Genomic DNA, 18143 nt, shown 5'->3' with positions numbered 1-18143 from the left:
GGTAAGAACGGCTGCTGTCACTAAAAGGCCTACAGAAACTAAACAGGAGGGCTTCACCATTCTTCAAGCAGGTAAACTCTTGGTACTTTTTGGTGAAAAATCCCAGAAATGATAAAACAGACTGAACCAACACTGCAAAAAATAAAATCTAACCAAGTGTTTTTAATCTTATATTAAAATCAAAAAATCTATTTGGTACTGTTTTTAGTATGAAGAGATTTACACTCTCTCGAAAGATCATTTTGACTTATTTTAAGGAGTCTTATTAAGACAAATTGGCTCAACTCACTGGCAGCCAAATTTGCTTGGTTGTAGGACAAACTTGCTTAAGGCACTGGCAGACTTGTTTTCAGGATGAGACGTCTTAAGAAGAGTAAAACTCTAAATTAAGACAAATGATTTTACGAGAAAGCGCTAAGTAAGTCTCTTTATACTGAAAACAATACCAACTACAACCCTAAATCAGAAAAGGTTGGGATGTTGTGTACAATGCAAATAAAAACTGAATGGGATAATCTGCAAATCACGTTAACTCATATTTAGCTGCAAAAAAGGACGCAGACAACATGTAAAATGTTGGAAATTACATAAATGACTATTTCATGGGAAACATTTGTTCAATTTGAATTTGATAATAGCAACACGTTTTTAAAAAAGTTGGGCCGGGGCCAAGAAAATGCTGGAAAATTGTGCAATGATAAAGAAAACAAAAGGAAAATATTTTCAGAGAATCCAGAGAAATCTTTGCAATCAAGGAACAGGGTTCAAAAACAATATTGGATGGCCATAGTCTTTTGGACCTCAGGTGACACTGCATTAAAACCTGATATGAGCTGTTTCTGTAATGACAGTTAATGTATTGGCTCAGGTAAACCTCTGATAACCATTGTTTATGAGCACAGTTTGATACTCACAAATGCTAGTAAACTTTACCATGCAAAAAAAGAAATTGTATTTAGAGGTGATACAGAAATACCACCATCTGTTCTGGGCCTCAGCTCATTTAAAATGGATGTACCGGTAATGTAAAGTGGAAATGGTCCTGTGGTGAGATCAATCAACATTTTACATTCTTTTTGGAAATCACAGACTCCTCTGGGCTAAAGATAAGAGGGCCTATACAACTATATAACTTTTTATAGTGCTCAGTTCAAACCCCAGCATCTATGACGGTGTTGAGGTGCATTAGTGCCTACAGCATGGGCATCTTGCACATCTGGCCAGGCACAATCAATTCTGAATGATGTATACAGGTTTTGAGCAACATATACTACCATCCAGGCAATGTCTTTTTCAGGGAAGGCCTTGAATATTTCAGGAAAACAATGGCAAAATGAATTGTGCACATATTTAAATTGTATTTATCCATAGAGGAAGAGTCCAGGTGCTAAAATGGCCTCTGCAGTCCAGACTTGTCAAATTAGGTGCATCATGGAATGAAAAAAACATGATTTAGAATACCCCATACTGTTGAGCAACTAAAATCCAATATCGGGTAGGAATGGGACAATATTTAATTCTCAAAACTCTAGCAACTGGTCTCCTCAGTTCCAACATTTACAGAATGTTGTTAAATGAAGGGTGAAGCAGTACAGTGGTAAACATGCCCCTGTCCCCACTTTTTTTGAAGCATGTTGCTGGCATCAAATTCAAAATGAACATATATTTTCCACAAAATAGTCTTTTTTTTATTTTCAACATTTGATATGTTATGTCTTTTTGCAGCTAAATATCGGTTTATGAGATTTATATATTAACACATTCTGTTTTTATTTGCATTTTACACAACGTCCCAACTTTCTCTGATTAAGGCTTGTAGATTTTTTGATGTTGATATACATATACATTTTTGATGTTGATGTTGTCCATAATGGAACAGATAGAATCTTGCCAATATGGCCTTCATCAGAGCAGAATAGGGCCTAAAAGGCCATGACAGTATGTTTTCAAAAGATAGAAAGAACAGAACTCTTCCACCTGAAGAAACATGCACAGTATAAACCACTTAATGTGTACACAGTCTTCTACGAGTCCAATTCAGCTAGGAATACATGAGGGCACAAAAGCACAAAGGTCTAATGCCTCTTATTCTTTGCTGGAGTCTTTTTTCACAACAAATGCAGTCTTTGGTAAGAATCAAAAGCCTGTATGATCACGCTGCATCCTGTCACAGCTTTCTTTGTGAGTCAGACAGGAAACCACAACATCCTGATAAATGCTCTAAAGCCTACAATATTATCTAACCGACCTCTTTTCACAGCCCACAAAAGCATTCTACAATACTTCTGAATGTACTGGAGCCAGTTCACCTGTCAATACATTTGAAGAACTCTCAAAGCAGAGAAGATTCTTCACTATAGCAGTCGTGTTTTAGCCCCTAGCACCCATGACCCAGAAATTGAGTTTTCTGCACTTGAAAATGAAAAAAAACATCCATTTTAGAGTGATCATCACTAAATACTTCCCTTCCCTGTCATGCAGAGAAGAGAAAATGGTGTGAAAAGCCCACAGAGAACTAAGTCTTGCAGTGGTTATGCCAAGAGTCTATTGCTTCAGGATTTCTCTATTCTCAATCACCAAATACTTATCCAGACTTCACACTACTAATCTGAGATCACACATATAAGTATAAGTATATATACTCTTTTGAGTCCCGTGAGGGAAATTTGGTCTCTGCATTTATCCCAATCTGTGAATTAGTGAAACACACACAGCACACAGTGAGGTGAAGCACACACTAATCCCGGCGCAGTGAGCTGCCTGCATCAACAGCGGCGCTCGGGGAGCAGTGAGGGGTTAGGTGCCTTGCTCAAGGGCACTTCAGCTGCCTACTGGTCGGGGTTCGAACCGGCAACCCTCCGGTTACAGGTCCGAAGTGCTAACCAGTAGGCCACGGCCTGCCCCAAAATAGAAGAGAGTGATCAGCCATGATCAGGTGTGTTTCTGCTATAGATAGCCATGACACTGATGCTTCTTGAACAAGACTGTTCACTACTGGCCACCACTATGGCCAATGATACAGTGAGAGACGGCCATTACCTTTCCTGGACCTGGAAAAGAACCTGAGGCTGGCTGGGGCGGAGCTGCTGAAGGAGGAGCGGAAGATCCCACTGAAGCTCAGGCGGCGGGGGGACTTGGGTGGAGAGTCCTGGTGGCCGGGGGCGGAGGGTGGGTAGGGGAAAATGGTCTTGGGTGAGCCCGGGCTGGTGTGCGTGCAGGGAGGGGCGGACATGGGGCTGGAGCACCTCACAAAGAGGCCTTTGGTGGGGCTCGCAGAGTGACCGCTACCTTCTCCCTGAGGAGCAGAGGAAAAACTTTTCACTTGGATGCCCAGATTAAGGCTATTTTTGAGAGTACATAAAGAAGACCATTTTACATATATTCACACACACACACACATTATTTTCAACAAAATGAAATAAAAAAAGAAAATCTGATGTATTCTTATTTTGGTTCTTTTTAGGCCTTGGTTGCCTTTTCTGATTTAGGGTTTCTCACTTAATGTAGGAATTCGCTTTTTCGTCAGTTTTCAGCACACTGGACCATTTAGCACTAAGGGACTACCCAATGAATCTAAAACCAACAAAAAGGGTTTCTCCATTCTCCTACCTGCAACAACAGCGTATACATAGTGCAATACCAGGCAATGTCAGAGACTCCATTTTCCATATTGTAAGTCAGAGTAGAATTAAAATGAGTTTGAAGCAGTCATTTTAACGTAAAAGAGCTGCATTGTGCTGCTTTAATCTAAACTCTCCCTAGCAAAAATGCTCAACTATTTGGCACACCAGCATGACATGACCTGGGAATCCCATATGAACCTTTGGCAAATTGAGATTTGACATTTGCTCTGCAGGTTCATCTGGCCAAGAGGCCATTTCCAGTGTCCCCCAAACACGGGCACGCAAATACAATCGCTAATCTAGCATGAACGTGTATTTCTTTGGAATTGAGCAAACAACTACATTTAAAACCTTCGTTTACAAGATTGCTGCACATTTGAAACTACTTGGTAAGAGTTTAATGCACCAATTTAAGTTTAATTTCACTGCTAGGTATGGCCCTGCTGTAAGTCGTAAGTCAATTAACCTTTTCCAGACCTACTCTCAATTCTAATTGAGAAGGTCTGCGTGCTAACCAGACTAGACATGACTATATACAGTATTACAGCTGCTTGTCCAACCATGACCAACACAGAGACCGACTGGTTTGGCATGCACTTGACCAGTATCTGACTAATGATATCAGGACAGTGATTCCACAAGGAGCAAATATTCAATTATATAATGCCATTATGTGACAATCAGTTACTCTATAAATCACACAGCTCAGCAATGGGCTAATGATACCTGTACCCAGGTACAGGTCTGTGTCTGTGAAAGCTGCAGACACGCCCTCCTTTGTGTTGGCCATCCACCCTTTTCTCTGTCGGGCCACAGCTTGTTTTGACCTGTTTGACAATTATAACCAAGGAGTTTGGCAAGTAAATCCACATACTATGAAATCACAGTGGGCTGCCTTGGGGCTTTAGTAACACAAAAAAGAAAGAAAACAGCCACGAAAGGTCTGCCAGTTCTATCACACGTGCATCTGAATGCATGGTGCACTTTCATTAAATTTTCATTGAAATTGATTGACTCATCAGTGAAAAGTGCAAACTAATAGCTGATCAATGGAGAAGCAAACGAGGACAGGAAAAAGGGCAGGCTTTTGAAATGTCAGGTATTCAACTCAATGAGTCAAAAGCAACAACAACAACAACAAAAATAGGTTAATACTTTCTAATCTCCAACAGATACAATCTCAAACACACCAACCTTAAGGTTACAGTAACCGTGCCATCCTTGAACCACGCTATCACTCTGAAGTCTCTGTTGCCACAGCTTTTGAAATGTTCACACAGACTGCTAAAGTGTGATGTCTGTATGGGTGTCATGTGAAATCTATTTCGACGGCCCTTGTGACGTGTCTGTGCCCCTCTCTGCTATGCCACTGTGGCATCTATTACAACAGGCCTGCTTCACCGCCGGCTCTACGCAAGTGTATGTGTGTGATATTGCATTGGCACATTGACAAAGATGACGCCTGTCTGGGAATATCTTGGACATGTCGAAAAAGAAGAACACACACTCCCTCGACGACGTGGTTAAATTGGGAGGTTGGCAGCATCAGATTTTCATTAAATGTCAAAGTGAGTAATGAAATGGAGCATGTTACCAATTCAAATGCAGAAACAATGAATAAAATCCAAACAATGTCAATGTCAGTCAATCAGTGTCATATAGAATTGACTGGGTGGGGATTACCTTTGCCATATTATCATCCTTTTCTTTCCTGTCAGTCTCTCCATCCAGCAGAGAGAGGTCCTGCAGATATAGAAAGCAGTCGTGGTTATGTATTGACAGCATGCTTTTTACTGAGCCTGAGAGTGTGATATTCTAGATATTGGTGTGTTTAAATCATGCCATGTTAAGTTGACATAATGAAGGTAATTTTGATACCACAGAATGATGAATGAATGCTCAGTAAGGCAATGGCAGGAAAAATCAGGAACACCGCTTTTTAGTTTACAGTGATGCACATCAAGGGAGTGACCGCATGATCCACCATGTGCTCTAACCAAACAGGAAAACAGTTAGGGTTTAACCCTTAAAGGAGTACCATCACACCGGTTTGACGGGAATGTTGAGAAATGAACGTTCTAAAGAATATCTGGGTTCATTGAATTCAACATAGAATTTTAGAACCTTCAATTGTTGCGGAACTTAGAACGTTCAAAAACCTACACCTTTAAGGGTTTAAGTATTCCTCCAGGCTGACGGGAGAGGGCATTGGTCATCCCATTTTACGTGGACCACACTGACTCATACCCTGACTAGTGCCAACCTGGCAATCCAGAGCAGATAGCTACTAACGCAGGAGATGCACCCATGCAGAACTGCAACACACAGCAAAACCATAATATCCCCTTATCTCCAAACACATACACATACTCAGGGCCAGTCCAGGACCAGAATGAAATAAAAAGTCATCAAACAGTCAGTGGAAGAACTATACTATTCTCACTTTGATTTCAGTGTTCCTACTGGCTACCCCACAGACCATTCTAGTCCTATGAACATTACCAGAAAATGCAATCACACTTTGTTTTATCCTTAATATCTTCAAGCACATTTGGAAAAATGTGCATTAAGTGTGATATTGAGGGTATCAAAAAACACTGTAGTTACAGTTTTTGTGTTCAAAATAAACATTTACAATACATAGATTTTAGCACCCCCTCAGGTGAAACACAGCACAGCCTTTTATGTGTTATGTTCTCAAAACACCTGTAACTACATGCATTTATTCTGTGAATGGGACTTGGTACAATATTGGTACTTTACACACTAAATGTCCATATATGTATTTCCACGTAGATTTTTATGGTCCTACTAGCTACCCCACATACCATTTCAGTTGCATGAAAATTGAAGTGAAGTGAACCAGATGAAGGTCTGAGACCGAAATGTGTTTTATTCAAATAAATGTTTGCATGCGGAATGGACAGTGTGCGGGATCTCTTCTAAAACCACAGTTGCATGAAAATGACAGGAAAATACAAACACGCCTTGTTTTATCCTTAGTATTGTCACTGTCATTGTCATTTTGCTTTGGAGACTTCACATTGTGGGACAATATTAACAAAGGAGTATATTTCTAGAGAAGATACTGATTTATGGCAGGTGTGTCACAATAGGAGTTTTGAGACCCTCAATATCACTTTTTTGCATGTTATTTCTGAAACTAGGGACTTCTATAAAAACCAATGAGATGGTACAAACTTGTAATGATTGAATCATACTGAGAACATGTTTGTCTTCCATTCTATAAAGTTTGGTCAGACTAGGAATAATACTTTTTAAGCTATACATGTCCAAACCTGGCCTCCAAAATAAGGCCTTTTAGAAAACAATAGAATTGAACAAAAATATTTTACATGTTTTAGTTATGTAACCTACACATTGTGTAGACAAACTTTGAGGAAAATTAGTTGGTGCTGCAACCATGTTCCTGGATTTTGTCTGATTTAACACGGAATGACTCATATGAATTCAAAAAAATGAGTTTACAAGACCCTTAATATTACTAGTGTTGCATTTCGCCATTTTGTTTGTGGCATTTCTTAGAGTGTAAAAAGTATACAAAATCAAACATGAAAACCATTTATGAAAACATTGGAATTTAACAAAAACATTTTACAGGTCTTAGTTTTGGGATCTAAATATTAGGTGGACATGAGATGGTGCTGCAACCATTTTCCTGGATTCTGTCTAATTTGACACAGAATCACCCTGTTGCACACCAAAATAAGAGGCCATAGCAGGCACATGGTGACCATCCTACCTACAGTACTTCACCCAACTTTATCTGGCTTAAAGTAGCAGTATGGAGTTTTGGTCTAAAACTAGCGAGCTAGCAAACTAGAAGGCATGCCAAACCTGGTTAACACCACCCAGGGCCTTACTGCCACTGCTAGAAGGTTTCTGACATGATAACTGGTGTCTTTTGACGATATAGACAGCAATGTCCTGCTGGCTTGTGGGAGACTAGGTGTTTATCTGTGCCAGTACCATCACAATTTGGACATAATATCAAAACTAGTTGCCTGACAAAAGCATACCTTGTAAAGTGCCAAACTGTTGCATAGTATTGCTTTAACAACCTCTGGATGTAGACCAGTAGTAAAGGCTGATGGGGATGGGGGGGCTGATATATTGGGAAGACACTCTAAAGCAGTCCACATCATCATTCCCCTTTAAGGGCTCAGAAAAATGCACTGTCAGGCTAGCAGACAATACTAATGCAAGGTGTGCTTCTTATTTTTTTCAGCAATGTTTACAGGCAGAGACAGAAACACACAAATGGCCTTCTGTGGATCACAAGTCTGACACAATTATACAAGGCCTGGGTTCTGGGAAGAGGGCTAGAATCCGAGCTCATGAAAGCCCTAGTCAAAACAGTCGCTATCATTGACAAAACTTGTGGTAGGACAGTCAGGCGTATTCCTTCTGAGATGTGATAAGTGTCATGGCTCCTGTCTGAAAGCATGCCCTGAACCTTTGAACAATGATGAGACTATCTAAAATGATGCTATGAATTCCAGCTCTGTACTGCGGACAGAATTGGTCATATAAAAATAAACACTAGATATGGGCTTCATCTATGTTGAAAATAAGAATAAATATGTATTTTAGCCTTCCCTCTACATGCCTAAAGGAAACGACACTGATGCAGGATGATGCAGATGTTAAAGAAGTCTTCAGAGCAATTATATTCCTGAAGGCTATCACAGATCTGCCTTTGGGGAATACCCACGTGCCGGAGGCTCAGTCTGACTTGCTCCACAATTCACCACAGCTTCACAAAAAACACTGACTTTCAACAGACTGTAAGGAAGTCAAGAAAGGGAAATTGAATAAATATTTCTGCAGCAGTTGCCAAGTGTTGCAATAGCATGGGTGAATCATAACTCAAGCGGGTTAGAGCGGCACGTTCCTCCACAGCTGTTTCCTTCACTTCCCCTTTTTTGTGCCACTGGTAAACAAACTGAAACAGTGTAGGATCTCCTATTTTCATGTTCAGTTTATGGAGGTAAGGACATGAATGCACATGTCATGGCAGTGTCACAGAAATAGGAAAAGGGTATTTGTGTGTGTGCAGCTATCAATCAACTATATAACCTGCAGATGAAATATGTGATAACATTCCTTCATGGGCTCTGCTTGTTACAACATTCAGGAAGTGAGAATGTTACCAGAATTCTGAATTATGATGAGGGTGCTTTGATTGATTCCAGTTATATTTGGTTGAATAAGAAATTACACAAAGTCTATGTTTAAACTAAACAGAAACATAACATTACATAACTTTTCATGGCTGTAGCCTACACATTTAGGAAAGTGTTAGCTAGAAACGGGTTTTCAGAAACACTGTCACCCCAAATATTGTCAATAAACTTATGGATTGTCAAATGAATCAGACACATCACTCATCTTATCCAAAACACTGGAATCCATATATCTACTGGAAAGATGCAACTGCTTAACGACCACTGCTATTTCACAAATGTCTCAAGAGCCTGTCAACATTTACAGGGACCCCGCCCACGTCGCCTAGACCTAGAGCACATGCGAGTTGCCAAAAGCTGATCAAAACACCAGCAACTGATAAGAAATGCAAACATTGCAAACTTACGGGCATATTTAAACGAATGACTCTCTTTTTCTTCGAGTTTTTCTTGGAGGAATCTTTGCTCTTAGGTTCCATGACAGTGCTTCCCATTTTAAGATAGTAAAACGCTTTTTAACACCACGGCATGGCTGTGGAATTAGGAACATCTGTTAACAGCTCCTTGCAAGAAAAAAGAGAAAAGTCTGAACCAATTGATTTTAAGAATTGCACTTTCGCACATCCATAACACCTCTTTCCCCTTTTATCCCGGAATGACTTTCCTATGAATTTTGTTAGCCGAGTACATCCGCATTCAGAGCATGGTGCATTCCCATTTTAAAAAGGTGTGACGAGCGAGTCGCTTCGTGCATCCTTTTTTTCGCTGCCCGGGGTAGAGTGAATCTTTGGGTCTTGCATTGTAAAGTGTTGCGGCAATATTTCCTCATGCAACAAAAAAAAACACCAAGCGATTCTGCTTTCAGACCAGGAAGTTTGATCTCCGTAACTACGCACTGAGATAAATTCTTACAAACTGTAGGTAGACAAGGCGAGTTAAACACGGCATGTGCGCACGCATGTCAGACGACGACAGTGTAGCTTTAGCGTAGGCTACGCGTAGCATGATACAGTGTGTCAGGGTGTAACTGAGGGCATCGTCGAAAAGCCTGCGTCACAAGTTAAATAAGTCCTTCAACGCATTAAATGGATGTTGATTGTTGAAACGACACTGTACGACTCAAGTGATTATCTAGGAAACATCCTAAAATCTGTGACTTTGCATTATTTTACAATTTGACCATCATGATTTCGATATATTAAGAGTAGTGGTGTGTTAATTGAATTAGAAGTGAATTGCATGGATTGGACCTGTAAGCCCTAACTGTAAATCCAACTACTATAACAGTTAGGATACCAGTATAGGCACAGTGCCTATTTATGAGTGCAACCACAAACAATTCAAAAGTGAAATACATTCCAGTTTACTTAAAAGCCACAGCCTTAATGAAGGATTGTTTTGACTCTAATCCACCATTATGTAATAGAAGCTCCGCAGTGCAAGCAGTGCGCGTCGCTGTGGTGCAGCTTCCTCCCCTCCTAGCCCAGTGCACAGAAAACGAGATGTCTGGGCAGAGGCCCAAGTCACTCTCTCACACGCACAGTGCTTGCATTAACGGCACAAGAAAACAAGCGGGGCCTGCCATTGGATGGCTGTGCTTCTAACGAGCCGTATGAGGCCTAGCCAGCGACACCCCACATACCCAGCTTGCCTCAGCAACCCCCCCGATCAGTCCATCTGGCGTGGGCAGGTGATGCGCACAGTCGCAAACAGTGACTCATCTATTCTGTGGAGGGGCTTCAATGCTGTGTGCCCGACTTTGCTAAGATCAGCTACTGTAAGAGTCTCTTCTCTATCCTTAAAGAGCCACGGATGACGACTAACCATATTCTCAACCCAGTAGGGTGTTGGCGTTACCAGCTGGATCATGTGACAGTCAGCCTGCTATATTTCAACACTGACAATATGCTTTTGTTTGATTTTGTACCGTAATTCACTCTATGGCCAACTAGTATGTGGTGAATAAAATGACACATGATCTTGTTCCTGTCTTGTACATTTCTTTTACTACATCGGGGACATTCCATGGTGTACTGTAGATGTTTTGTGAAATGTCTGGTCTTGCCTGAGCACGGAAGACAGCTGACTGTGACATCAGTTACCAGCAGATGGGGCTCTAAGGATGTACATGTCTATGCTGAAATGGAAGCGGAAGTGCAGCAGCACATTCTGGACCAGGAGAGAGATGGAACAGGGGCTACTCAGGCCCTTCAGCTTCACCTCCCCCTCAGGTCACTCTGACCAGTTCCTGTGAGGAGAGGAAATGCAGGTGGACACCCCCCCACCAGTGCCATCACTTCATGTGCTCATTTAGTGCAGCCAGGCTGGATTCTGGTGAGGGGTCATTTCTGAAAGGCCAGAAACCCTGCTAGTCACAGCCGGAGATCTTTCACTCAGGTCCCTCTGCACTGTAGTCTCTGCCTTTTTAAGCAACCCACGGATTAAAATAACTGTGATAGAAAAGCAATTACTACAGCCACTATTCAGCTACACACTGGTGCCTGCTTCATCTGACCGCTTAATGCAGGGGTTTTCAACTGATTGTGAACCAGGGACCACCATTCTGACTAATTACTTAACCCCAGGACCACCACTGAATAAAAATACTGATTCCCACATTGAAACTACATTACTGAATCCATGGTCACGGACCACAAGTGGGCCGCGGACCACTGGTTGAAAACCCCTGGCTTAATGCATGTCCAGATCTCATACCGGGCATACATTTGGCATCATTTTGAACTCAACTAAGTGCATTCCACAATAACTTGCAAAATAGTATAGAAAATAAAAAAAGGCTGGTCCATTTGTGGGTTAACATGACAAAAAGATGGAGGAATGAAAGCTGGTATGAACTGCAGAAGCTCTGATAAAGTGGACAGAACAGAACAGAACAGTAAAGGTGAGTGGTGAGAGAGAAAGAGACAGCTCAGCTCACGTTGAAAATGACGAACGCTGAAGCAAATGGTTCTAGAGAGAGAACTGAAGTGGTGAAAAATGCCCAGTCAGCATCCCAACAAGATGGCTTGTATGCAAAGGTTATTTTGGAAAGGTCAAAGTTCAATATGGCTGCGTTTTATCTGGTAATCCCTATTGTGTTCCGCTGTGTCAGCGCTCACTCTCTGATCTAAGCACAATTGTGCTCAAAAGACAACATATATCTGACAACGGAAGGTAGATGATGTGGTTAGTCCGTTCAACCATTACGTGCTGCATTGCCACGGCGATGCACAAAAGCAGTCAGTCGCCAGTCTCTCCTCTTACCCCTCCAATATAGCAGCCACTCCCTCTGCCCACGTCTGTCTGCATTATTCATACCCCCCACCACTGCAAGCTGCCCAGAGGCCCCCAGTCCCACACCCACCAGTGAGGGGGCACAGGGGAGATGGGTTGGGCACCTCCCTTACGGAACAGAACACAGCACAGTACACAAAGGCTGACCATGAAGCAACTCTCGCATGTGGCAGCACTGAGGCTTTAGATAATTTAGCATTTACATTTTTAATACTCTTCTCTGTTCATTTAACTCATTGTAAAGCCTTAACCCACTTCAACTCAAGCAAAACAATACTGCACAGGATGTGTGAATATAGATTTGTTTTGGTAAGAGTTCATTCTACATGCTGCATACATTGTTGCAATGTGTGTATGCCGACAGTCAAATTTGCGTTGTATCAAGACAAATGTGGTTGATGGTGACCAAATGAATGCTAATGAAATAAGAAATCCAAGAAACCGCAAAAAGCATTAAGATGTAAAATATTTTATTTTTTTGTAAATGCTCCTAAATTCAGTTCCAAACCCCATATCTGCATACTTCAAAAAGGCTTCATTTCCCAAAACATTATGGACTACTGTACATGACAACGCCAAAAAAAGGTTTGCGCAAACACCATTATTTTACAAGACAAGAAAAATATTCATGAAACAATTTAGTTACAATTGTTCATTGAGAAAATATATACAATTTATCTTTTGCAAGTTCAAAAATACATGCCCTGTACAATACAAGTTCAAGACTGTCAATTTGTCAACTTCAAGCTGTTCAAACTGAAGAACTATATTTCATTTGTGAGGCTTGAGAAAAGTGAGTACAGGATTAAGGTTGTTAGGGTATAAAACGAAATGCCATCTTGATTCAGTTGTCCAAAAGTATATCTCTGAAGACTAAGCATACATATTCCTGGCAAACGGTTTCTGTACTAAATGCTTTCTTTGTGTCTAGCCCTCAGGAAAACACACTACACCTAAACAGCTACCAGTTTTCCTTCTGAGACTTATTGAATAGTCGAAAAACTCCTCAATGTCATATTACAAATATGTACAAAACACATATAAAAACCCAGAGCAAAACATAATGCAATCTACTTGTGACAAAGTTGAAAACATGATTAAAAATTCGGTTTGGGTGGATTAAAAATTCACAGTTCTCACTAATTCAGAAATGAAACCTGATCGACAAGGATGTCATAATGATCTAGTCCACTCTGGGGCTTCTGGTGATGGACGTCACCTACTGTAACACATGACCAAACTATCTTTGATGAAAACCACAAATATATTTATATATATATTTATAAAAAGACTATTCAAGTGGTCAGAATTCATGTGAAAATCACAGAAAAGTAAACACTAGCATACTAAAGTCTAAGCACAACAAAAATACTTTCTTGTGAATTCTTGAAATTATTTGCACATTCTGTACAAAATAGCCATATAATATATTCTCTCCAAACAATATTGGACAACCGCATTAAATAATTCTGCAAAGACAAAAAACCAAACACGCCTACGGAACACCCAAACATCCATATGGTTAAGGTAGTATTTGGTCAATCATTCCTATATTTTTCTTTTTATACACTTTGTACACATGAAACAGGGTTCCTACAAACCGCGGACAGCAACCACAGTTTGGCAATGATTTTTTTAAACACATAGTTTTTTTTCCATTAATTGATTCACTCATCATTCATTCACTCGGCAATAAATACAAAACTGCTTTCTTTTCTTACACAAACCAAAGAGAGAAAATTAGGATAAAACTGACTCATGGAATCAAGTATTTTAATGTGTTCTTTTTTGTGAGTTTGTGTTTTTCTTTTAGTGCAAGTTAATTTTTCCCTTCGCGGAAGCTCATTCCGTACATTCTCCATTCAGTGGTGTCTACATTTGAAACCTACTGTACACATCTAGGTCTATGACGATTAAACTAAAGGGCCTGCCCCCTCTTGCAACCAATAAGGCAAGGCCGGCACAGTGCTCTCCTCTCATTCGCTGGTGAATTCTGCCCCCTGAAACACACACACACACACACACACACAGCATATATGCACACACACACATGCACTCATGGCAAATGCGGGTCACTGAACCGTCTTCCTCTGAGAACAGTGAGGACTGCTGCCCCTTGCCAAACGCTCTACTGTTTAATGTTCCCTTGCAGACTATGTTCAGTGGTTTATTATGACAAAGACCTCGACCAATCTCTGCACACCACTCAAGGCTGGCGCGCGTCTGAGCCCCATTGAAAATGCTTCTTTTAGTCAGTGAAGGACTTGTTCTCCACAGAGACTAATGTGCCTGTGAACTATGGCAAGGAATGCATGTGTTGATTCGTCTTTTCCCCCCCTTCCATTTTCTGTCGACGCACCAGCCCATCAGTTTATCCACTTGCGGCAGTTGACTGCTCCACAGTGGCATGGGATCTTGTGCTGGTCGTCCGCCTGGTCGAACTTGTAGTCGTAGCAGAGCTGGAATGAAACAGGCGAGGACATTAGGAGGGCAAAGACTGTGGCTAAGACTGACGGACGTTCAGGCACACAAAGTATGAGGAACACAAGGACGAGACACGCACCTCTTCTCCCTTCTCGATGCGCCGGTTGGAGCTGATGATGATCTTGTATCCACGCTCAAACGTCACCACTTCAGCCACACAGTTGGGAGCACAAGAATGGTTGATATACCTGCACGAGCATTTCATAAAGGACACATTAGGAGATTTAACTGGGAACAGTCAAAAAGATTTCAAATCATCACACTCGACTAACAGAGCCCAAAAGGATTGATTGAACTCCTTCAACTCTCACATCTCTATTTCAAGGACATGGTTTTGGGATGACTCCATCCATCCATTTGCACAGTCATGCTGATTCCAAATGTCAAACTACTTTAAGATAATGTGCATTCAATAGAATTTAAAAGCATTTTCTATCTGCTGACAAAGCATGGTTTCTCAAAACGCACAATACATCTTTAACATCTTAAGGCACTGTCAGACACAATACAATAACAGATCCTAACCAGAAAAGCAGCATTTAATCTCACTTGGCAAAAGCTTCAAGACTCATCCTGGCCACTTACGACTGGTTTGTCGTAAAAAAACCCTGTACTGCGTGTGATCTGGTATTACCAGACTGTGATCTGAGCAGCCTAAAGTGTCCAGAGAGAATGCCTTTACCTTGCCAGTCCTCCAGTGAGAGTTGCATCAAGGATGTGCTCATTGTCAATGCGGAACATGTACACGGCGCGATTCTGAGGGAGTTAAGTCAGAGGAAGAACGTTAGCTCATTTTACTGACTGATTAACTGCATTCAATTAAAGTGATATTTACATAGACAGCAAAGTGAGCGAAGATTATGAAATCATGAGACATTTTGTTTTGCCATGTTAATTCATGATTAGATGATGCGTAACAGACAACACATTCAAGTGTGGCCAAGTGATTTCACATGAGGCTGGGTCACGTCAGGCTGGGCCAAAACTTACCTGACATTTGTACGAAAACTCCTTTCTGCTGGCCACCTCTTTACGCAGGATATTGCCAAGGTACTCAATCACCATGGTCTGCTTTTCAATGTCTCTGGCTGCAAACAGACCCAAGCCCTACACAAAAAAAGCCCAAACCAACCAGAATAGAAAATGTGTCAGTGAGCATATTGTGGACAGCAACGGCATCATTAAAACATTTATGTTGAGACAGTTTGCCTCTAAAACGTGTCTAAAAGCACTTAATGGAATGAGCCGGTCAAAGGTCATGGCAAAATGTCACAAGTCAGCTGACTTTCAGTAAAAATCTCGATTGCCATAGTGCTATCTGAATTGTCCTCTACCCTCTCGTGTCAGGTGGCAGAAATTCACTGAGCATAGATAGAGCACACAGCCATGCTGCTTCGGACGCTGTCCATCAGCGAACGGAAGAGCCGTGAATTAAGATGTGTGTTGCGCCTCAGCGAGCAGAGCATTTTCGCCCTCATGCTGTTTTAATGAGCGGAACGGAGAACTGGAAGTTCCACATGGCCAGCTGCGGTTCCGCTGGCTCCCTGTTTCGGGCCCTGAGCCCTGTTCCACTCCAGCGTGTTCCCAGCTAATGACAATAACACAAACTCTCCCAGCCGCACAGAGCAGCTCACATCGCAATCTACATGGAGCTCACTCTGATGCTCTGACTGAATCCTTACTGCTCGTTCATCACAAGAAACAGTCTTGTGCCAGAGATCCTGTACTACATGTACAGCCACTGGCCCCAACATCCATGCCCTGTGTTTAGGACTGATTACAACAACCTTGAGCCAGCACATCTAACATCACACAGATATTAGGACAAAATATGTGAATTAATACAGCGTTCAATACCATCACCACCTGAGCTGACCTGACACCCTTACACACAGATGCACACTGTGAGAGTGGGACTGGACTAAAGGAGGAATGGGAGTGACCGAGTGCAGACCTGGATGTGCGACTGGGCCAGGTAGACGTTGGCCTTCCACTCGCTCTGCAGCCGGCGGTACTGGGAGGACTTGGAGTGCACAAAGTGCTTGCTGTAGGGCGTGCCGCCCTCTGGAGGGGCCGAGTTCTGGATGGAGCGGCTGCAAGCAGTGCTCTCGTCCAGGAGCCTGTGGTGGGGTCAGACACACCTCATTCATTTCTACTGTTCCAGTGGTTCATACAACAATTATACAACAATCAGTAAAAGTTTATTTTTGTCAAATTAAAGACTCAATGTTGAATCAGGCCAACAAATAATCCTCCAAACATCATTAAACTCCATGACAACTATGGAATTTGTTAAACTAAACTATGTACCGGTAAATCTAAAGCAACTGACAACCGACGCAAATTGACAACAACAGCACACACACACACACACACACACACACCTGTCATGGTGGGGGCTGCTCCGGGCTTGAGCACGAGCACTGCCACACAGGTTAATAGCCAGTGGCAACTCCAGCATTGGGTTCCGCCCAAAACGGAACCGGTAACCCTTACAGGCCTGAACTCCAGGCAGCTAGAACACAGAACACAGGTGTCAGTCAGCATGCAAACAGGCAGCTCAACTCCTACAGCATGGGCCCAACAGACCAAGTCTATTCATTCTGTCCTAGCAATACAGAACTCAACACACAGTAAACGTTTCAATGTCATTAACAGTGATTAGCTGTAAATACATCATATCCAAAAATATTAAAATGAAGTGATGTCTGGTCTAACTATTTAAGTATAAAGTGTGGTTGCGGATTACCGATTCGGCGATGCGGGCCACTGCAGTGACGGTGAGTCCAAACAGATCCTCTCCCTTCAGATAGACGGGAAACAGGCGGAGTGTGCCGGACTCGGCTCTCCGCTCAGCCACGGGACACAGAACCTTATCCCAGACTCCTGCGAACACACACACACACACACTTATTCATTTCTAAAACAGTTCTATTGAAAGTGACTTACGGCACAGGTGTGTGTTATCAGTTTCCTTGAGCGAATTTAACTTACTGTGGCAAATGAGCACAGACACATATACATACATCACACACGCACACACACACACACACACACACACACACACACACACACACACACACACACACACACCTATAAACAGCATGTGCAGTGGCATCTAATTACACGTGTCCTGTCTTCTCATGCTGTGGTGTACAGCTCTATGAAAAGAGACCGTCGACATGGGCTATTACTCACAGGGCACAGACAACGTAAGGCTAATTATGGGATTCTCCCTCTGACAAAGAGGGGCGATGCCGCGGACACACTAGCATATTTGCTACTAGCATAAGCCACTGTGTTTAATCTCATACAGCACGCAGCCTTGAAAAATGGGCCATTTAATGTTACCATGGAGTCGAGAACCAGGCATTCATCATTCCTTCCTACTGAACATGATCTAGTATAACGCTAGTCCAGTGGGTGGACTTAAAGCTGTGCTGCACACGGGCACCACACGGAGGAACAGCTAGGGGGCATTATGAGAGGTCTGGAAGTAAGCTGAAGCTGTGGTGTGTGGCATGTCGGCTCTGTG

At 42.1% G+C, this 18143-nt stretch overlaps 2 protein-coding genes across 10 annotated transcripts in view; both read right to left on the bottom strand.

Moving 5' to 3' along the window:
• LOC143134737 (5'-AMP-activated protein kinase subunit gamma-2-like) overlaps positions 1–9791 on the bottom strand; it is a 28504-nt gene extending 18713 nt beyond the window's left edge. Inside the window, exons 1-3 of the mRNA XM_076295347.1 lie at positions 9238–9791; positions 5307–5366; positions 3040–3295 (exon numbers count right to left, since the gene is read on the bottom strand). Of these exons, the coding sequence (XP_076151462.1) occupies positions 3040–3295; positions 5307–5366; positions 9238–9324 (403 nt within the window). The 5' untranslated portion in view covers positions 9325–9791. The remainder of the gene's footprint in view (positions 1–3039; positions 3296–5306; positions 5367–9237) is intronic.
• A 2786-nt stretch (positions 9792–12577) lies between these two features.
• Positions 12578–18143, bottom strand: part of kmt2cb (lysine (K)-specific methyltransferase 2Cb) — a 78877-nt gene continuing 73311 nt past the window's right edge. For all 9 annotated transcript variants that reach the window (XM_076295338.1, XM_076295340.1, XM_076295339.1 and 6 more), the window contains 7 exons: positions 17358–17494; positions 16993–17123; positions 16563–16728; positions 15599–15715; positions 15291–15364; positions 14688–14796; positions 12578–14583 (listed from right to left, as the gene is read on the bottom strand). In XM_076295338.1, coding sequence (XP_076151453.1) covers positions 14491–14583; positions 14688–14796; positions 15291–15364; positions 15599–15715; positions 16563–16728; positions 16993–17123; positions 17358–17494 — 827 coding nt within the window. In that variant the 3' untranslated portion in view covers positions 12578–14490. The remainder of the gene's footprint in view (positions 14584–14687; positions 14797–15290; positions 15365–15598; positions 15716–16562; positions 16729–16992; positions 17124–17357; positions 17495–18143) is intronic.

The sequence above is a fragment of the Alosa pseudoharengus genome, unplaced genomic scaffold (assembly GCF_046254945.1).
Source record: "Alosa pseudoharengus isolate Yale_2024_CS ecotype anadromous, Long Island Sound unplaced genomic scaffold, YU_APseudo_1.1 YU_APseudo_1.1_scf_2, whole genome shotgun sequence".
NCBI classification, from domain to species: Eukaryota; Metazoa; Chordata; class Actinopteri; order Clupeiformes; family Clupeidae; genus Alosa; species Alosa pseudoharengus.
Note: the sequence above shows the minus strand (reverse complement) of the source record. Positions and strands in the feature narration are given on the sequence as shown.